At 42.7% G+C, this 21,169-nt stretch overlaps 3 protein-coding genes across 4 annotated transcripts; 1 reads left to right on the top strand and 2 right to left on the bottom strand.

The window, feature by feature from the left end:
- Window positions 1–5,431, bottom strand: LOC310669024 (heat shock transcription factor, Y-linked-like). Its single transcript, XM_083422492.1, has 2 exons — window positions 3,737–5,431; window positions 1–874 (listed from the first exon to the last, which is right to left on the bottom strand). Exons 1-2 carry the CDS (start codon window positions 4,298–4,300, stop codon window positions 95–97), a joined length of 1,344 nt encoding a protein of 447 aa, XP_083278618.1. The 5' UTR covers window positions 4,301–5,431; the 3' UTR covers window positions 1–94.
- A 493-nt stretch (window positions 5,432–5,924) lies between these two features.
- Window positions 5,925–17,125, bottom strand: TMEM185A (transmembrane protein 185A). Its single transcript, XM_083422513.1, has 7 exons — window positions 16,890–17,125; window positions 11,299–11,475; window positions 10,432–10,639; window positions 9,641–9,724; window positions 8,208–8,384; window positions 7,367–7,490; window positions 5,925–7,206 (listed from the first exon to the last, which is right to left on the bottom strand). The coding sequence occupies exons 1-7, from the start codon at window positions 16,925–16,927 to the stop codon at window positions 6,962–6,964; spliced, it is 1,053 nt and encodes a 350-aa protein (XP_083278639.1). The 5' UTR covers window positions 16,928–17,125; the 3' UTR covers window positions 5,925–6,961.
- A 1,654-nt stretch (window positions 17,126–18,779) lies between these two features.
- Window positions 18,780–20,945, top strand: LOC310669197 (uncharacterized protein). Of its 2 annotated transcripts, XM_083422782.1 has the most exons (6): window positions 18,780–19,699; window positions 19,784–19,815; window positions 19,961–20,077; window positions 20,228–20,307; window positions 20,434–20,536; window positions 20,643–20,945. In XM_083422782.1, the coding sequence occupies exons 1-6, from the start codon at window positions 19,690–19,692 to the stop codon at window positions 20,646–20,648; spliced, it is 348 nt and encodes a 115-aa protein (XP_083278908.1). In that variant the 5' UTR covers window positions 18,780–19,689; the 3' UTR covers window positions 20,649–20,945. The 2 variants fall into 2 exon arrangements, with proteins under 2 accessions (XP_083278908.1, XP_083278907.1); XM_083422781.1 differs by having other exon boundaries at window positions 20,434–20,945.
- The last annotated feature ends 224 nt before the right edge of the window (window positions 20,946–21,169 follow it).

A 21,169-nucleotide genomic window follows, 5' to 3' on the forward strand; every position in this document is an offset into this window, starting at 1 on the left:
GAAAGGAAAGAAAGAGGTTTTATTCTTCAGTCCACGTCATTCTGATTTTCTCTATTTTAAAAAGGGGTGGGGGTTTTCCAGTCTGCCCTCTGTTTCATCGATGGTAACCACTGTAGTCTGCCGCTTTGGGTCCAACTCCTTTGGAAGCAGAAGTAGCATTTGAAGCACAGTTGCAATTAGGGCAATGGTGGTATGAAGGAGTTCGATGATGATGGGAAGATCTTGACATGGAAATGGCAGAAGCCGCTGCTATCATGGGCATGGAAAACCATGGGTTGCAGAACGGGAGTAAACTGGCCCAATGAGCCTGCATGGCTGATAAGTCTGGGTACATGGTTGGGAAGGCTGGCAACCCCATCACCGGTGCAAAGGGGCTGTTGGGTACAGGAGGTATGACATGATACAAAGAGGTAGCAGATGTGGTGGTGGTCGAGTCTATCTCATGTGTGTTGACTCGAGCATGATTGGTGTGCTGGGGCAAATGGAAAGGAGCTAGCTGGTTCACTTTGTTGTCATTGTCCTCCGGGGCCGCCTGGTCAGAGGACCTCAAAGGGGTTGGAGGGGAAGCAGCGTATCCACTTCTCAGCCGGGCTGCTGCTCCAGCAAGGCCCTTCGGCATAGTAGGTTTTCGGAGTCCAGCTTTGTGCATTTTGTCCTTTGGGGAAGCTGCAAGGAAGTTACTTTCCCTAGTAGCAGGTCCCAGAGTAGTTTGACCTTCTGGGCTTCTTGACCTGCTCTTCAAGCAGCTTTCACTGAAGTCCTCATCTAAGGAGAAAGCAATAGGTGGTGTGTTTTTGATCCCAACTCTTCTCTTGCACCTTGCAAGAAGGTGAGGACAGCCTCTCTTAAAATTTGGGTTGTGGTAGAACTGTAACTAGAATAAAAACAGAGGAAGAGATGGAGTTAACATAAGGCTTCAAAGAGAAATGCAACAGCGAAGCAATGCAAAATGACAGTCTCCATTGCGTATGTTTCAATTTTCACACAATGGCTCTGAAATGTGGGATTCTACATCCTACATCTCTATTGATTCAGTTCTGTAATCTTATAATTATGAACTGAGTTGGTGGAAACTGGCATAGAGTTTGCTACAAAGCGGGAGGAAAGAATTTGGTGGCGCACATGTTGTCAGCATAATGCCTTTGGGAGGCTTAATAAAAGGAAACAGTAGCTAAGTGATATATTTTCAAAACTCAAGTACAGATCTTGTTAAATGTACTATGAGCTCAGAAACTACTAAGGGAGTGGATGTATTGTTCTGAAGAATCTAGACTTAAAATCCAGAATATGGGTTTTTCAGATTCAGGTAGGTAGCCGTGTTAGTCTGACGCAGTCGAAATATATATTAAAAAATGTCCAGTAGCACCTTAGAGACCAACTAAGTTTGCATGCACACAAAAGCTTATACCCAGAAAAACATAGTTGGTCTCTAGGGTGCTACTGGGCAATTTTTAAATTTTTTTATAGGTTTTTCAGATTAACGTCCTGCCCCCCCCCCCCCCAGTAGGATGCTAGGGATTAATGTCATAGGGAATCTGTGGCCTGTTTCCCCATTAGGGGTAATAGGCATGGCCCTACTAATTCTGCTCTGTCCTCTGTCCTCCCCCACCAGCCCAGGGAGTAGCACTGCCTGTCAGTTTTCTCCTTCTTAGTGTCAATGTTGTCCTTGCAGAACTCAGCAGGGAGGAAGATGGGAACAAAACTAGGAATAGGTGGCTCTGACTCCACTTACCGTTGGTCTCCCTGCTTCCCACCCCTACCACATTCCAATGAGCACCAGCCACCACTTCATATAATTCTTGAACAAGTGCACATATTAGTTGGTTGTTGTAGCAAATAAACCATTTTGTTTGTTTGCAACTAAATTGAAGTATTTATACTAAACAGAAGCATAATAGAAAACCCCTAGTCACGTATCCCACATGCCTTCTGCACTAAGAACTTTTTATCTGTTTAGGGAAACAGTTGCAAAACTAGATGGTTTTTGTTTGCCCATATAGGGACACCTTTAGCTTCATAATTTATCTGAAGATGAAGTGCCTAGAACATTCCTCAAACAAGGACTGGCAGTTACTGGTAAAAAGTGTCTTTCTCCAGTCATGAAAGGTTCAGGATGCTTGGTTGTCAATTTGAATAAATGCCATATTTATATTTATTATTATTCCCCCTTCTTTAACTCAATGGGCATAGTCCAGGAAAATTTAAATGCTTCTATATCCCATTGGTTTCAGTGAGAGATATGTACACAAACTGCATCCTATGCACATTTAACTGGGGGGAAGTCTCAACAGACACCCATAGGATTCTGTTGTAAATCTTTCATGCTGTAATAAATAGTTTAGGAGTGTTTAACTTTTAAGAGACAGAATGTAGATCTGAAATGCATTGATATAACTTCCATTTATCCAATCTGAATAATCTGCTGTTTTGTGCAGTCTGTGCACACCATTAAGCTCACACAGAATGTGTTTTGCTGCTTATATTTAGTATTCACACTGAACAGGCACTAACCTTATGATGACATTCCTGAGCAATTTCCATTTGCGTGAATAGCTCTTCCTTCCGGATACTGTACCACATAGTTTCCCTCCCCCTTTATCAAGGCCTTTCAATTATTTTGCTTAGTTGATTTAGTAATCAACATTCATCTCTTCATGGAATTCTATGAGGCCACCTCCTACATGTATTTTGAGATTTTGAACATGCTTCCCCATCACAAGATCCTTTACAGAACTAGCTTTCATTCTGTTTATATTTAATGTGCCTCAGTGTTCACATCTACAGGGGTACTGGCTACATCCAAATTTGACTTCAAAAATGAAAATAAAGACCTAGTAATCTTTAAATTAGGTAGTGCAAAGATTCAGGGAAGTAAGCTTTCTTAAAGAAATATAACATTAAGGACTGCAAAGGCATCATAGAATTATAGATGCAATGCAAGAATAAGCAGGTGGCCTGTTCGGTGATCAAACCTGTGACCTTTTCATTATCAGCACCATGCTCTAACCAACTAGAGTTGCGCTCTTACACTAACTGCAATGTATAATAGCCAGCCAGCCATTTTTTTTCTGTGCAAGTTGCAGTCCCTAATTGCAAAGTACAATATGAAGTACACTTTCCCAACTTATCCAGAAAAGCCTCTTGTTACAGCAAAATCTGGAGTCAGCTTTTGAGAAGCTGCCATAATGAATCATGAGCGGCCTGGCAGAGCATCACTCAAGATGCCTTGAAGAGAGCTTGTGAGAATTAAGAGCAGATACAGAATGAACTGTATTCATTGTGAGTGGCATATAGTGAGGATGCTTTTTAGCTGATTATCTTAGGTTTCAGTGGATTTGTCAGTCCCATGTTGAATGAATTTATCTAATTCACATGACAATTAAATTAACCCCTCCTTTTCAAATATGTTTAGCAGCTTAAAAAGAAAAGGAGGTAAAAGCTTTGAAGTAGGCATTATTGTGTTGTATTTGGGGAATGGGGAAATATTAGCGACTTTCTGGATTAACCTAATTACTAACATTATATACATTGTCTCAGTTGTGTCCACTCAATTGTGTCCTGGCCTTGAAGTAGCTCAATATCCACTATTTTTCCTCATTCTCTTAAGTACCTGTTTCCATACTGTGTTGCTTTTTTCCTTTTTCTGGAGAATGACTGATCTTGCACAGTATTAAACGCAAGCAACCTGTGAACTTTGAGCAATGTCTACCTTTTGAAAACCACACCATGGTCTTACCTTGCTAAATGCATAAGCAGCTTTTTCTTCTGCTAAAAATTCGACAAGGGAGGCAGACCTTTGAAAATTCTGTCTCATCTTGCTAAAGCCATAGAGATTGAGCTGACGAATGAAGCTTTTCATACAGTCAGTTTCAAAAATGCGCAGTGGTCCTTTCCTCTCTAGAACCTCCTTTTTAAAAAGTTCTTCATCTATCACTACACAATTCCCATCGTCATCCCACCACAGTGACTTAAACTGATCACTTTCAACAATTTTCCAGAGTTTCTTTGGGAAAGTGAGGGATAGGAAATCATTGTCTTCAAGAGAACCATCATCACAGAGAGTAAGCCGTGGTCTTTTTGCCCAGGGTCCATCATTCAAAGCCTGAAAAGCATTTTCTTCTATCATAGACCTCAAGACTGTGTCACCAGCTGCAGTTTTATCATGCAACGGAGTAGATGAAATTGAGATTGCAGAATGAACTATTTCATCTTCAGCTGAAAAATGCTGAGTCTGTGCAGCAGGAAGGTCCATGTCTATTTCTCTCTTCTCGTTCTGGTAATTTTTTTCAGCTGTAGCCATTTATACTATTAGTCAAACCATGCTGATAAGGCAGCAGCAGGCCTATTAAAAATGATGCTAGCTTGTAGGGAGCTTCAATAGGGAGTTCTAGAACATCACAATGAGACCTATCTTGTGCAGGTGTGACATCACAAAATGAACTCTGGTTTCCTAGCGAACGATTTCATAATGACTGAACAGTATTTATGCATCTTCACTGAACAAGGAAAATTAGGCCAAAGCCTATCAAATATTTGCCTTAAAATATGCACCATAAAAGCATCACATATCTACTGGACTTTAATTCCAAGAGTGAGGGCACAAGCAAGTTCATACTTCCATTTTTTTTAAAAAAGAAAATTTGTTTGTGTAATTTCCTGCACTTGGATAAAGGTGGTTTTACTCGAGGTGTTGCATGAATGCTATACAAAAAACCCCACCGCACACTCTCTTCTCTTAAGAAAAGTGAATTGTGTCAATGCCACCACTGCATGTAACACAGTTCAGAACAAAATTGGGGTATAACAACCCCAGAAACTGGAGTAATTCTAGGCTATTTCAATCTGTAATTTTATAGTAAGGAACAGAAAGCAAAGAACACACCCTTCCTGCTCTTACAGAAAAGAAAGCATGTTTGACTTGCTAGATCCACCTTGTTGTTCTGTGTAGCGTAATTGTACATCCTCATTTACAAGCAAAAGTTCATTAACAATTTAGGTGGAGTGCCAAACACTACTTCAAGTCTCCACTCCCTTCAGCTAATACTATTTGCCTAATACATACACTAAAGTTAAACACTAGATGCATACTGAACCTTGGTTAAATACATAGCTTTATGAGAAATATGCAAATATGGTTACATGTGCTTAAAATTTGTCACCTGGTGAAGAGGAAATCTGTTCCAGGCAAGGTTGTGAATAAGAAGGAAGCAACTTCTCATTTGCTATTCCAGTACAAGCCCTGCCTGCACTGAATTTTCTATCATTGTAAATAAACCGTTCCTTTTTCAGACAAAGGAAGTTTTATGCCAAATTTCAAGCAACTTTGTTGCACAATAACAGAAAAATGGCTTGGGTTAAACATGGAATGGCTGTTTCCAACCTAGCTGAAGAATGGAGCGTGAAAAAGTGACCCTAAATGCGAGGAAACTCTTCCATGTAGTCAAGATTCTTTCACAAAGCTCTTTTAAAGATCTGCTAGTGTTCATCACATGGCTGTGTCTTTATCCATTATGTTTTTGATATTATAATCTGAATATTCTAATGCCCCCTTGAAAAATTGTGGCACTGCCCTGCTAGAAGTCTTCTGCAAGTGTTCATAGAACAGAACCACTAAGTTTTTGCTTTCTGCTCAGTTTTTGAACCGAGCACAATAGGACTTCTTAAGTTGATTTTTACTATTGTTGTCATTTAGAACCTAAATGGTAAATCTAGAGAATGCCCATGTCATCATGAAATGGCTTATAAATGAATCCTATGTCATGTATTTTTCTTCCATTAAAGATCAGGAATTTTACCAAACAGAATATGGTACTTCATCATGGGCACATTCCAACCCTGGTTCCTAAACAAATCAGGGAGTTTGGAAGTATGTCTATGAAACTATAGAGTTATTATATGCTTTGTAGAAAATAGAGAGCTAAGCAAGGAATACAGGATACTTTATTGACCAGCCAAAAATTTGGAGACTGAGAAATAAGATTAATGAACAATTACATTTTAACAAAAGTGGAAAAGCAACTTTTCAAAAAGCTAGTACTTTCCCTTTTCCTCTACAGTACAAAGATTGTGGTTATTTACACAATAATTTACATATCTTTATCAAGGTAATTTGATCCATTAACAGTGGAAGAACCTAGAAGTCCTACCTGAGAACATGCTTGAAACACAGTGTTCATGGTTTAATAGTGAAATTAAGAGGCTAAGGAGCATGCTGATATACCACCGTGTGACTATGGTATATTAACATAAATGGAAGTTGAGTGTACAGGTTGACACAAAATATGTCGCTCACAATAGATTATGCATTTCACACAGCCCTTTAAAAAAATACTTTTACATATTTATACTGTACAGTTTTAAAATATATTACATTGCCAAAATTCACATAAATACTATACAGGCAAGCTTTAATTAAAACAAAGCAGGAAGATTAACAAATAAAGCCGCATTTTCCACTTCTCTAAAACACTGTGGGTACAATCCAGCCCACAAGTTACATGTGTGCAAAGGCCACTGATTTCAACATGCCTTGCCCATCTGTAACTAGGCAGGTTTGATGCTTATTAGGTAGGATAGTTATTTTAAATTCTTAATTGTACTGTGTAAAAACTTGGACTCCGTAGCTAACAAACTCTACACTGATGGTTCAATGCTCACGGCCAAACGAAGAGTATATGCCATAAACATGAGACCTGATAAAATGCTTTCCATTTGTGAACCTTATCCCAGCTATTGCATTCTCATTTGTTTTACTGGCGTGGTATTTCATATGCAAATACACTGAAACTCTCTAATTATATTAAAACAAATCTACATTATCTACATTACAAGCCATTAAAGCAGACACTGCTATCCATATACAAAAACGAAGGCATGACATAAAAGTTGGCCACTGATTCCCAGTTGTGATTTAACAGGGAGTAGTCAGTCCTAGCTATGTGCTACATGGCCGAGTTCACTTTTAATCTGGCATATCAATGTTTAATTTGGGAGGCGGTATAACGTATTTCCCAGGACTCTGAGTAATGACCACTCCAGTCTTCTTCCGAAACATTGGAGCTATTTTCGGAGGTTCTGGGACAGGGGTTTCTTCTGCTTCTTCATTATCTTCATGATGCAGATCGTAAGAAATATTGCCGTACTCTCTTAGGAATGGGAAAATTTCAAGTAGAAACTGACAGAAGTCTTTGCGGATTCCAAACCACCCTGTACAAACAAAGGATTATTGAGACCTTCAGTCTAAAATGAAATTGACCAAAAACCAAGAAGCAAAACAAACAGACCTCTTTCTGCTGCACGTAAAAATGAAAGGATGTTATTTCAATCTGAGAAGAACAAGGAGAAGGCTTCTCTGCAGAATACTTACAATGATTGCCTCCTTTCTGTCCAAATGTTGTTGCCATTAAAGTTATCAGTGAGAGCCAGAGAGGAACAAATATGGGTATATATGAGAATGTATTGTGTCCATCCAATCTGTGCACAAGCAGGATCTAGAAAGACAATTAGGGAGTTTCAGTTTCAAGCTTAATACATCCCCTTCCTTAGGAACACAGGGTTATTTTAATGTCCTAGGCACCAAGCTAGCAGGTGGCTGAAATTCCTAGGCATCATGACCATGAATGTGAAATTTTTCCAAACCTAGTAGGAACCCAATTCTAGACATTATCTTACATACACAGGTCTCATAGGGCTAGCAATCTTTTCAGACAGCCATGTGTCTGTTTTCAAAAAGGCCTTTTTCAGTCATGACTGCATATTTGACACAGTTTGGTACTGGGTGGAGAATACTGACAGCCTCAGTAGTTTACAGTACTTGCAACTACAAATATAGTTTGAAAATGTATTTGTAGTTGCAAGTACTAGAAACTAGTTGCAAAATAACCCTTTGCAACTAGAAGTGAAAAAAGCTATGCAAGATGCCTATGCACAAATGTGCTTAGTATGTACAATTTCCAGAGATCACAGAATTCATAATCCTCTCACACAACTATCAACACCGCTCTAGAAATCAGGCACTCAGTACTCATTGTTATGCCCTCCCAACACTAAGACACACTCCCCATTTTGATGTGAAAATCTTATTCACAACAGCAGCTCCATTTGCAACTGTGACTGCCTCTAAAAAGGCACACTATTAAAAGAACTGTGAATGATCTCCCAGACAATATTCCAACCTCACAAGGTAAATAGGTAGTTTTTTTGCTTACTTCAAAGGTGAGTAATGGAACTACGATTGTCATCCAACTGATAGCCATTGTTATGTGAGTTCTTCTTTGCTCAGCAATCACATCCATTGAGCGTAAGAATAGGACTGACCAGACAATGTAATAGAGCACAACCAAACACAGAAAGGACATCAGGATCCACAGAGGGACACAGACAACCTGCAAATAAAGTAGGGAGAGAATGATTTCACTTATCAGTCAGAAAAGCTGCCCAGTTTTCCTATGAAGGTAGTACCAGTTCTGAAATTTGTCATTATGTTTGAAAATCCTTTCAGTGCAGCTCCTTTAAAACCAAACAGAGACTCTTTACCTTTAACAACAGTCATGCAATCAGATGAACCTACCTCAAAGAACACACAGTACTTGGAACTATAAATCTATCTCCTCTACACCACAGCTTTAAGAAGTTTTGCCTTAGTACAATACTTAAACAAGATTTATTTTAAAAGATGAACTTTGCTTCACTCGAAGTCTAAAACTTAGAGAGGAATTTCTTCATGTACCCATATACTAGAAAGTGGTGTAGGGTGAGGGGTATAATATAATGGAGATATCAGTCCGGGGGGGGGGGGGGGCGGGCAACTGGTTTCACAGAGCTTACAGTGTCAATATTGTCTTCATATGGAAGACGCATTATGAAGCAGGAGACGAAGATAAAACCACCACTAATGTGTTCGATGTCTTTCAATGTAATTTGCACCTTACATTCTGAAGACCATATCAGACACACATCTGAAAAGGAGACCTTTATAGTTTGTCCTTGCAGCACAGAAACCCTTATAACGTCTTATGGACATCACGGCAGCCTAAATTTCATTTACTGTTTATTCTGCTCACGTCTTTCTTTATCTTCTCTGCATGAAGCGTCTTCTAAACTCTTTGTTATTCATCCGAGGCCCTCTGAATTACCACCACCACCTGAATAAGTACATGGTGACCACAAGGAGAGCTTTCCCATCCACCGTACCTTAGATATAGAATGCCTGGAACTTACTTATGGATTTTAGAAAGCAGGCAATTTTTTAAAAAAATTGCCAAGGTATTCCATTATGTTTTTATCACAAGTTTTAAGGTTGCTTTATGATTTTAGTGATATTTTTGAGGGTTTTGCTACAGCTTATGTGCTTTTCATTATGATTTTGCCGTACTTGTTTTTTAGTTGTATGTCACCCTGTTAATAAAAGTGTGGCTTGTAAATTGAAGAAACAATAAATACAGAAGGCTCACCTACTATTTACGATGCATCTTAAGGTTTGTTAAAACAAGTGGTCAATTTGCTTCGTGGATTATTGCTCAAGTTTCCATGTATGCCATAATTAAAAAACCCATTTTCCTTAGATAGCCATCACACTTAGCATTTGCATAAAACCTTAAAACTTTGAAAATAGCATTAAAAATGAGCACAGTTTACGTACAAGCCATGGCCACTTGATAATTTCATCTAGTCGGAGTGCAATGAATATGAACTGGAGAATATTGACAGAACACAGGATTTCCAGCTAGGAAACAATAAAAGCAGGCATGTCAGAATCAAATAGGGTTTTATCCCCACCCCCCTAGAATGCTACCACAGTCAAAATACACTCAACACAGCACCTGTACATAATTTTTGAGCTAAACATTTTGCTCCTTGAAGGCAATTCGATAATATATTATGAGTGTGCCACCACAACTGAAACATAAACAGGAAGTTAATAAGGCCCTTCGGGCATTCTAGCCTAGGGGCCAAATCTGGCCCAGTAGGCCTCCCCATTTGGCTCATGATGCCATTTTTGGGAAGCCATGCCCACCCTGCACCTGACATCATACACAATGTCCTGCCTACCTGTCAAATTTGGCTCATTGGGGCCAGGGCATGCTGAAACTAAAAGTGTGTTCTGTGGTTTTCCATAGAAAACCTGTCTGGGGCAGATAAACCATATGACTGAATTTAGATGTAACACCCAGCCAAAGTATGGTATAGCTCAGGGCAGCAGGCCTGAAGTAGGAAAGCCACCCTGATCAACTCTCTAGGAGCCAGCACAATTACTCTTCCATGCTAAGCAATATAATATGATATAATATATACATCTACTAAAAATTTATTTACAACATGATTCAAAAGAAAACTGAGATAGAAACAGAAATTTTCAGTTTATAAACTTCAATTATAAATTAGAGCCCTCAACCCCCACCACAGCACTGACCCACCATCCAGCAGTCTCACCTCCAGAGATCTGTCATGCCGAAAGCCCCAAACACAAGCTGCAACGGATACTGGAGACACAAAGAACAATGGCATGAAGACTAGAAGCCAGAAGCGGGTTCCTCTCTCAATCCCATCACAGACTAGCACTTCAAACATCAGCAGTAACAAGTGGATGCCAACTGCAATTAACATGGCTTTGAACTCCACACATGTTTCTCCTTCTGCACTAAAGGGGGGCAGGGAAAAAAATATACAGTATTAAGTTAGATGAACAATACAACTTTGTCCACACATTCATGGGGATTTGACTTAGCCTGCTCTCTACATATTACTTATACTTTCTGCAAAGATGCTATACCCTTATGGGAAAAGGTCACCTGTTGTGTTCATGGGGTGTACATAGATAAGTAACCACAGGATAATTGCTAACATGCAATATTCCAAAGTGGCACTAACTGCATAGAGGACTTGTTTTTTGGGGTTAAGGTCATCTACTAAACTACCATGCTCCTATCCCCATCTGAAAAGCAGTACTACGAGGGAACTAAGATTGTGTAGCAACAGGGCCCACACAAGCACTCTCAGTGGTTATACAGCGGTACCTCAGGTTACATACGCTTCAGGTTACACATTCCACTAACCCAGAAATAGTGCTTCAGGTTAAGAACTTTGCTTCAGGATGAGAACAGAAATCGGGCTCCGGCAGCGTGGCAGCAGCGGGAGGCCCCATTAGCTAAAGTGGTGCTTCAGGTTAAGAACAGTTTCAGGTTAAGTATGGACCTCCGGAACGAATTGAGTACTTAACCTGAGGTACCACTGTACCACAAATTTTACATGAATTAACCAACAGATTATTTAAAAACACAAAAAGTATATTACTCTTACCGATACTGTGGGTTTCGTGCCCATACTCCAGTTCCTACTGAGGCACCCACAATTACCATCAACTTCCACAGCCATATTGGAGCAAACACTGCCCAGTAGCTCCACTGAATCTTGTCATCCAAACGAAGAGAAAGCAAAACTGAGAAGAGCAGCAGGCAGGCATAGATAAGAAATTTGCTGGGGGGGGGGTTAAAAAAGAGAGAGAATATTTATTTATACACACTAGATTATAAAAAAATCAAAGCAGTTTACAAAAGATAAAACAGTAGAACCAAAAAGAGTTTACAACCCTACTTTAAAACATGCAAAAGTTAAAATACTAAAACAGATTAATATTACCTCAACTTTCCAAGCATCTGGGTAAAGGTAAAGGGACCCCTGACCATTAGGTCCAGTCATGACCGACTCTGGGGTTGCGGTGCTCATCTCGCTTTATTGGCCAAGGGAGCCGGCGTACAGCTTCTGGGTCATGTGGCCAGCATGACTAAGCCACTTCTAGCAAACCAGAGCAGCGCACTGAAATGCCGTTTACCTTCCCGCCAGAGCGGTACCTATTTATCTACTTGCACTTTGCAGTGCTTTCGAACTGCTAGGTTGGCAGGAGCTGGGACCAAGCAACGGGAGCTCAACGGGGATTTGAACCGACGACCTTCTGATTGGCAAGCCCTAGGCTCAGTGGTTTAACCCACGGCGCCACCCACGTCCCGCATCTGGGTAGGCTTGTCTAAATAGGAATGTTTTTAGCAGGCACCAGAAAGGGCACATTGAAGGAGCTTTCTTGATCTCAATAGGCAGGGAGTTCCAAAGTGCAGGTACAGTCACACTAAACAACTGAGATCTTACAAATGAGGAATGGGTATGATGTGGCACCTGTAGTAGTGCCATTTCCACCAATCCAAGCCGTCAAGTAGGCACATGTAGGGTAAGACGATCTTGTAGGTTAACTGGTCCCAGGTTGTTAAGGGCTTTATACTAATAGTAACACCTTGAACTTGGCCAATAGCAAATCAGCAAGCAGTGTAGATCTGTAAGCACAGGTGTTATATGCTGATAACACCTCGCTCCAGTCAGCAATCATGCTGCAGCATTCTGCACTAACTGCAGCTTCTGGATCAAGCGTGAAGGAAGCCCCACATACAGAACATTGCAGTAGTCCAGTCTTGTAGTAACACACACATTAACATCAAGGAATTTACATTTTTAGGGTATGTATGTTGCTGCCCTAGGTATCTTTATAAATTCAATATACATCTAAAGCACTGAACAAATAAAGATCCAAATACACTATGACTCAATCTACCTGCACACCTAGGTCCTATCACATGAGACCAAAATCTTCCAAAAGACCCATATATTATACATTGGTAAAACTGTACTAATAAGCTAAGGAGCTATTTATATTCCAAGAACATAGCTCAGCTACCTGGCACTACACACCAGGTATATATGCCTTGGGAAGCTTCCTGCATTACTTTTTACAGCTCCATGCATGCTCTTAAAACTCAACAAATTAGTTGATCTACCAAAACACTTTTGCTACAACAAAACCACTTGCCATAGAGCTGTAGAACCAATTGGGCCAGACTCAATTCTCTTATAAGTAGTAAAAATAAAAGGAGAATGTATTTATGTGGTGTGTGAGGTGCTATGAGTGAGATTACAAAAACCTCTTAAAACAAAATGCAAGAAGCAAATTCCTTCAGTTCAACTGGGGGATTATTTTTCCACTTGACAGGGACAGAAGACCCTCTTCCACATGAGAAATGCCTCAGATGGCCATTAACCCACCTCTATTTTTGAAGACTAACCTCACAACAAAAGGAAGCGGGTGGCGCTGTGGTGTAAACCACAGAGCCTAGGACTTGCCAATCAGAAGGTTGGCGGTTCAAATCCCCGCAATGGGGTGAGCTCCCGTTGCTCGGTCCCTGCTCCTGCCAACCTAGCAGTTTGAAAGCACGCCAAAGTGAAAGTAGATAAATAGGTACCACTCCGGCGGGAAGGTAAACAGCATTTCCGTGCGCTGCTCTGGTTTGCCAGAAGTGGTTTAGTCATGCTGGCCACATGACCTGGAAACTGTACGCCGGCTCCCTCGGCCAGTAAAGCAAGATGAGTGCTGCAACCCCAGTCGTCCGTTGTCAGGGGTCCCTTTACCTTTAACCTCATAACAGGGTATGTATTTGCTTTTTCCCTACTCCATCCCAAGGAGTTAGGCAAGTAATGATGAGTCATAAAATTCAATTCACAATAGATTAATTCCATTTTACCTTGTAAAAAGCAATATGTTTTTAAAACCCAGCTGTTTCCCCACAATATTCATACTTTCCTGGCACTAATTCTATTCAATGTTTTTTAAAAAACCAAAAAACACTTTTCTGGTTTTCTCTTTATAAGATCTAAGCCTTCCATAATTTATATGTCCCAGTTTTCATTTGTTGCTCCAAAGAAGTAATAGATAGAGTGTGATGTACAAGCTAAGTGACATAAAGCTCTACTAGCAACTTAGTCATAATAAGAACCTCGGGATCCAGAGATAGAAAACCTTTGAACGCTAGTTGCCACGAGACAAACAAGGCAGGGTTATTCCTTTCAAGCAAGTCTGTGGTCACCCTGGAAGCATCTGGCTAGCCACTAATGGAAACAGGATGCTGGATTAGAAAGACCTTTGACTGAAACCAGTGTAGCATGTTTCAAAAAGTCCCTGTATCAAATCTCACCTCTTTAAGTTGTTTTAGTCAAATCACTCTCTGTCAGCCCATAACTACAATATTGGAGAACCTGAATGCTGGCTTGCCTTACAGGGCTGTTGTAAAGATTACCACTTTGAACTGGACTATATTAACAAAAACCACTAAAATGCCGTAACCACACCTACTCCACAACCAAACTTTGTATTTAAACCACAGCCTAGCAGCCATGACATAAATAATGAATTCCATGCAGGTGAATAAGCAGACTGGCAAAAGAGGGATGGAGCTCTTCATTCATCTGCTGTCATCAGCACAGAAACCAAGCTGGCTGTCAGAAGTGGGATGCCACCTGTTCTGCACCTACTACAGAAATGCAGATGTTGAAGGAAGGATGGACCCCTGTTTCTTTTCTGCCGGCAGACTAGTAATTTTTATTATAGGCAACCCGCCCCTAAATTTACATGTGTTCAGTACAAGGCCAGTGTAGCTGACAGAATGGCTTTGAATCAAGCTGGGCTGGGTCTCAAGTCTCCGTTCAGCCACAATGAATCCAGGATGGCTGCAATCTCCCAGCTTCATGTAGTGTCCATATTTTTAGGTATTTATAACTCACACTTGCATCTTCCTACGTGAGCTTCTAGAAGGAAGATGCAAGTGTGAGTTATAAATACCTAAAAATATGGACACTGATGGCTTTGTACTAGGAGTGGAAAGCTCTTCCAATCATGCAGCTCACTCAATTTTCACTGATCCCCCTATATCTACTACAGTCCGCTGTGCCATATTTCCATGCTCTTCCAGGGAGTTTCCCAACCCTAAAGTACCGTTTTTCAGGGGTCTGAAGCTGGTAGAGAGACTGGCAAAAAACATGTGCTGCACCTTACACAACAAGTTACCCACTCTAATAAAGCTACCATTGGTTTTAACCTAAGGAGATTCTCCTTCATGCCACTGCATCTAAGCTTAAAAGGAACCCTCCATAGGAATGCAAGCACATGAGCCCTGCTGATCAAACCAGAGGCCCATATAGTCAAGCATCCTGTTTTTCCATGGTAGCCAACCAAATGCCTACGGGAAGCCCACAAACAAGATGTGAGAGGAGTATGTCTTTTCACCTGCTGTCCCCTAGTAACTGGTATTCAATGGTAGGTAAGCATACTAGCAGCCACTGAAAGCCTTATCAGCTCCATGAATTTATCTAATCCCCTTTTAAATCAAACCGAAGTTGTTAGTATGTCATACATAAATGGGGCTAAATGTATTGCTTTTCTCCCCAGCAGCTTAGCTATGGGAAATACTTCTCTCCTGCATTCCACTACCCCAGATACTTGCTTCAAGTTCAGGAACACCTTTTACCACCCCAGGCTCCATGCAGCATCCGCAGCTACCAGCCAATAGACCATGGAAACTCCAGCTGCAAAGGCAGCATACTTTTCAATGCCACACACCCAAATACTATCCTGTGCTCCTAGGAGAATGTTATGAATGTGTATATGCATACTATATATATATATATATATATATATATATACACATACATACACACACACACCCCGTCAGCTCATGCCCCTCATGCTTAATGAGAGATTCTCTCCCCCACACAAAAAAATTAAGTTGCTTTGGATTGCCCCTGGGCAAGATAAAGCAACTAGTAATTTTATTTTATTTTAAAAGATGTCATGTGGCAAGATGAAATCTCACATTCTAAAGCATGATTTTTGTGCTGATTGCACTTCTGCCTGCCTGCCTGAATGTGCCCCTTGGCAGGCCAAACCATTCAGACACCTCACCCTCACTATGTAACCAGCATCACCAAATGTCAAATGCAGAAAAAAGCATTTATAGTCCTGTGGTTCCAGCCTGTGCACTCTGCCACATTCAAAGGAAGATATCTATCTCCAAATACTTTGTGAAGTGGGAGCTTGTCCATGTGGAGGCAATGTTCCTGAAGATCTACCAGGCTACTAACTAGTTTAGACCAATCCACAAGGACCGAAGAGCAGGTCTTGTTCAAAGGTTTAAAGCTCTAGGTTTTAGGTCAACTGTGTATCTGATTTAACTTTGTATTATTGGGGGCACTCTCCCAACAGTTTGACTTCACTGTCAGAGGACAGACAGATGTCAACAACTGGGGGGGACGTAAGCTCCCTGCTTTGGAATTTGAAAGCAACTAATAATAATAATACCCAGCCACTGCGTTTCCCTAGCCACTCTGGGTGGCTTACAGTACATAAAAAACATAGTAAAACGTCAAAGACTATGTGGGGATGTTATGTTAAAATCCATCGGGAGAAGCAGGCTCTCTCATCTGACAAAACTTTCTGGTTTCCATTTGGTCTGCTTTGCGTATTTTATCTTCTGCAATAGCTTCAGCGGGATGAGATAGATGAACAAATAATGCCATATATAACACACACACACCTGTTTACTTTATAATAAGGTATAAGCAATGGTTTATGGTTTGTTTTTTAAAATGCCATCCGTTTTATTTTATTTACTCTGTAAGACTTATGCACCTCTTGATTGTTTTAAAAAAGGAGAGACAGACACCCCTCCAGGCGGTTTGCAACACTCTTCCCTCCCCCCCCCAGTAAAATCGAGGAAAAATTCACAACACGCGGAAGCCGAAATGCCAAAAAGTGTTTAGGATTCACCTCGGCTTCCTCCTAAGCATCTGGGTGGGCTCCCCTCCCCCCCCCCCGATTAGCAGGAGCCGAAAAGAGTACTAAGCGCAGCGAAGGCGCCTCCTTGACCTCAAGGGGCAGGGAGTTCCGACGGTGCGGGCCAAGGAATAGCAGCCATAAAAAGAACAATAGGGTTTCTCGCGAATAACAATAGACGCCCCTCCAGCCCTTCCGAGGCCCCCCTGAACCCGCGCAGACCCGGCCTCCGCCTCGGCCTCACCTGGGATTGAAGTCCTGAAACAAGCCCCTCAGGTTCATGGCGATCCGCCTTCCTCCGCCCTTCTCACAGGGGGCGCATCGCGGGACCCCCCAAAAAAATGTCCGCCGCCCGACAGCCGCCCGCCCTGTCCCGTCCCCTCACAGCGGCCGGGCCGCACTGCGCCTGCGCCGCCGCTAGGATGCGCACGCGCGGGATCTCGGAGGCTGTTCCCAGCTACCCCTCCTCTCCCTACTCCCTTGCGCCCAAGGCTGCTTTTTTCCCCCTCCTTCCCCCTCCACCACCGAAAGCTCTGGGCCCCGCCCACCTCCGCCGGCTAAAAGACTTGGAAGACAGTGCGCGTGTGCGGCGACCTGGCGCCTGCGTCTTGAGCGCCGTCGAAGCTTTGCCCGGTTGCTGCGCAGGGAAGGGCAAGGGGATAAAAGCTTTTTCTAAGGAACTGGGGAGGGAATCGCAACGTAGGTTAAGGGACCGCAATCTAGCGCCCAACCCCGTACCCGTGCAATGCAGGAATTATTTTTGCCTAACTTGAGGCCGGAATCCACGACTCTGAGATTAATGCTCAACCAGGGGTCTGGGTTAAAGGCGGATCTGCGCGGATCCTCAGGGATCCTCCACTTTTAAAAAAATAACTCCAACAAATCCAGTGTCAAATCACATCTGGAAGGCACGCCTACAGACTGGACAATAAAAAACGTGGATCCAACACTTAGCCGCCCTGCAGCACCACAAAAACATGGATGCTCATGAATTCATATGATTTTTATATTGAAACAAAATAAAAACACCATGATACTATACACCACGTGTCTGTAGGCAGAACCATGGTTAAAAAACACGGATCCTCATGGATGCTCATGATTTTTGCACTAGATCAGCCCCAAATCACCATCAGATCAAATATCATGGCCATAGTCACAGACTGCACCACAAAAATCATGTATCCACGGCTTTCTGGCAACTCCATGGCCCAAAAACGATTTTGAAGCACGGATCCTCATGGATCCTCACGCTTTATGCATTGAGCTACCGCAGACTCACCATCAATTCACACATCATAGCCAGGGGCACAGCCTGCACCACAAAAATAATGAGTTGCACTACAAAAATCACAAAATGCCCTTAGCAGCACTGTTAATGTCACCACTGGAACATTATTATTAGAGCTGAGAGGAGAATGTACGACTATATATTGTACCAAGATATGGTTCATCTTCAAGAACAGATCAAATACATGCCGAAGTATTAAAGATGAGAAAAAATATGAAACTGCTTTCATACTGTCAACTAATATCCAGATTCAAGAAAGACTGTATGGCAAACAGTTAAATCAGTGAAAAGACAGAATTTGAGTCCATCATAACAGAGTTCTACCTTTTGGGTAAAATTTATAAACTATTACTCATGGAAAGTGAAGGGTAAATGCTTTCCCCCAAAATAAATCAGAGCAAATGCTTTACTAAGCAACTTGACTTACTTGCAAGGGTCAACAGCGTTATTGTGACCTCAGGGCACTTCAGCTATTGAAAACAAGCATGCAGGGTTATCAGGAACAGTGCTCAGCACATGCACATCTTGACATATACTTGAATCCTTAGGTAGGGACCAAAAATATGTGGGCATTGTGACCAATAAAAATCTAATTAACTTTAGTTTGAGAAGGCAAGGTTAAATGTGCTTGAGAAAGCCATATATGATTGAGGTAGCAGTTGGTCAGCGGGCAATAACAAACCACTTCAGTTTTCAGTACATTCCTATATATTGTGCACCAAGGATGAGCCAAGGATGCTTTGCAGATAGATTCTATTTTTGCAATACTTGAGGAATATTTAGAAATCTTATTAATTCTTTGTTGTTGTTGTTGTTTAGTCGTTTAGTCGTGTCTGACTCTTCGTGACTCCATGTACCAGAGCACGCCAGGCACTCCTGTCTTCCACTGCCTCCCGCAGTTTGGTCAAACTCATGCTGGTAGCTTCGAGAACACTGTCCAACCATCTGGTCCTCTGTCGTCCCCTTCTCCTTGTGCCCTCAGTGCTTTGTTCTAGAGGGTGCTGTTTTGTGGCGCTCACTGGTTGCTATTGGACAGCTCTTTGGATAGTCTGAGCGGATTGGTTGAGTGCCTTGCGAGCGAAAGGCTCAGCCTTCATTAGGGCAAATGTTCTACCCTTATTTATGGGAGCCTTTGGAATAGAAAAAGGAAAGGACTGTGTCAGGATGTGTTTTGTGCGGACATTTGCAGAAGTGAAGGTGTTGATTTGGGGTACAGTCGGGGGTGGGGTATGGTGCCTGCAGGAGGGGGAAACCCCCCGCCACCCTTTCCAAAAAATCTGGTAACAATGTTAAGAATGACCCAAATTTTATTTGCTTCATGAAATTTATATACTGCTTGACTGCATGAATGAGTGGGCCAGGCTCTCTGGGTCCTGGCATGGCCGTAGCTCTTGAACCCAGAGCACTTAGGACCTCCTTTCTCTCTCTGCCAGCCCTTCATGCTCTGGGCTGCCTCTTTCAGGCTCTGATGATGCCCCTTCAGGTCACTGAACTGCAGAGAGATGGAAGGAATTGGTCATGATGGGCCAGCAAGGATCAATTAGGCTCCACATATGTATTTCTGTTCTGCCAATTTGGCAGTGGTTCACTATTTTCTCCAGATTCCCCTCCTTACACACAAACACCCCCCAAGAATTGGGGCTGCTGGCATCTGAGTCGCTCTCTCCGCTCATCTCTTCTAGGATCAGGTGCTTAAGGCACCTGTTCAGGTGCTGCCACAGGGTGGCCCCCCCAGCAAGACCCAGGGCAGCCCATGGAGCCAGGTGAGCAAGTGGCCCTCCTTTTTTGGACAGAGGAGGGCAGGAATGGGCATGGGGGGCAACCAGTCCATGTCCTTCTGTTTGCAGTTCTGCTGCGGTTCCGCATCCCAGCCCCAGGGGTCAGTATTGGAGCAAACAAGAGCAGGGACTGGATCCCTCAGACCTGCCCCCGATGCCCGGGCTCTGTGCCCCCCACTCTGCACTCTCAGATGCGGAGAAGCCCTCCCCTCACGAGGATCTGACAGCCTGACTTTTGCATTTCAGCTGCTGGAGGATGAACAGGTCTATCTCCTGGGGGTCATCCAGAGCTGCCAGGCAGCTGAGCTCAGGGAGCTACGATCCCTGAAGTGCTCCAAGCAGGAGACGGCCCAAGCCATTCTGGTGAGTGATGGGGGGGTGGGGGGGGGAAAGGGTTGTGCATCTGTGGGGAGGAGGACCCTGCCGGCTTAGGCCATGGGGTTGCCATTCCCCTGCAAAGCCAAGCCTGGTGTTTGGGGTCGGAGCTGATTTTCCTCCTCTGTTCTCTTCCAGGACATCTTGGGGCCCTTGGAACACTTCAGGGATCGCCCCCTGACCCTGGCCCTTGCCTTGAAGGCCCTCCTCCAGCTAAGGTGAGTGGGGTCTTTGGCATGGATGGGGTTGTGGGTGGGGGGGGGGGCAGAACTCAAGGGGAAAGAGCAGGCGGGAGGGAGAAGGGGGCAAGGGAGATTCTAACCCTCTCCCTTTCATCTCTGCAGCATGATGAGGCCCAAATTCAGCTGCGATATGATCAGTGTGATCCTGCGCAGGACGTTGGAGGCCGTGCTGAAAGGGACCGCCGAGGAGGAGGAGAAGAGAGAAGTATGTCCTTTGTTTTGACTTCCCTTCACGGCTCTTTCTTCTTCTTCGTCACACACTTGCAGAATCCAACCCAGCATTCAAACTTTCTTCTCTCTTTTCCCGCAAGAACTGAAGAGGCACTTCCGGCTCCTGTTGGGCAGTCTTCTCATGGAAGCCCCCAACCCTGGCACCCTCCTCCACCTTCTCAGTGTAAGTGTCCCGATGACAGAGAGAGATCCAAAAGTTGTTAACTATTTTGCCTCAAAAGATCTCACGGAATCTTGGGTTTTTCAATTCCTTAGGATATATGATCTACTCCCTGTGTAACTCCACGTGTCAAGAAGAAAAAGAATTGGAAGAGAATGGAATAAAAATAAATATTTTTTAATGGATTTTGAATAAATGCACAATAAATTGTTACTGTTTTGAATTTCATTGTGTTATTGTCTTCCATTGATCTGGACACTTTTGTTGTTGCAGCCTAGAATAGCTTTAGCATTTTTTGCTGCTGCATCACTCTCAGGTTGACTCATGTTAAGCTTGTGGTCCACTAAGATCCCTAGATCCTTTTCCCTACCAGCAAACCAGGTGTCCCTCATCTTATATTGGTACAGCTGCTTCTTCCTGCCAAAGTGCAGAACCTTAGATTGGCTA

The sequence above is a fragment of the Podarcis tiliguerta genome, assembly GCF_965153285.1.
Source record: "Podarcis tiliguerta genome assembly, chromosome: Z".
Lineage (NCBI taxonomy): Eukaryota > Metazoa > Chordata > Lepidosauria > Squamata > Lacertidae > Podarcis > Podarcis tiliguerta.

Bases quoted from the DNA above. Each gene is read 5' to 3' on its own strand.
- LOC310669197 (XM_083422781.1), top strand. The intron at 19,816-19,960 runs GTCAGTATTGGA...TTTGCATTTCAG, and splicing joins TCCGCATCCCAGCCCCAGGG to CTGCTGGAGGATGAACAGGT. The intron at 20,308-20,433 runs GTGAGTGGGGTC...TCATCTCTGCAG, and splicing joins AAGGCCCTCCTCCAGCTAAG to CATGATGAGGCCCAAATTCA.
- LOC310669024 (XM_083422492.1), bottom strand. From the start codon at position 4,300: ATGGCTACAGCTGAAAAAAATTACCAGAACGAGAAGAGAGAAATAGAC. The intron at 875-3,736 runs GTAAGACCATGG...TTTTTATTCTAG, and splicing joins CTGCTTATGCATTTAGCAAG to TTACAGTTCTACCACAACCC.
- TMEM185A (XM_083422513.1), bottom strand. From the start codon at position 16,927: ATGAACCTGAGGGGCTTGTTTCAGGACTTCAATCCCAG. The intron at 9,725-10,431 runs GTGAGACTGCTG...ATTGTTTCCTAG, and splicing joins GGCATGACAGATCTCTGGAG to CTGGAAATCCTGTGTTCTGT. The intron at 7,491-8,207 runs GTAAGCAAAAAA...TTGTCTTTCTAG, and splicing joins TTCCATTACTCACCTTTGAA to ATCCTGCTTGTGCACAGATT.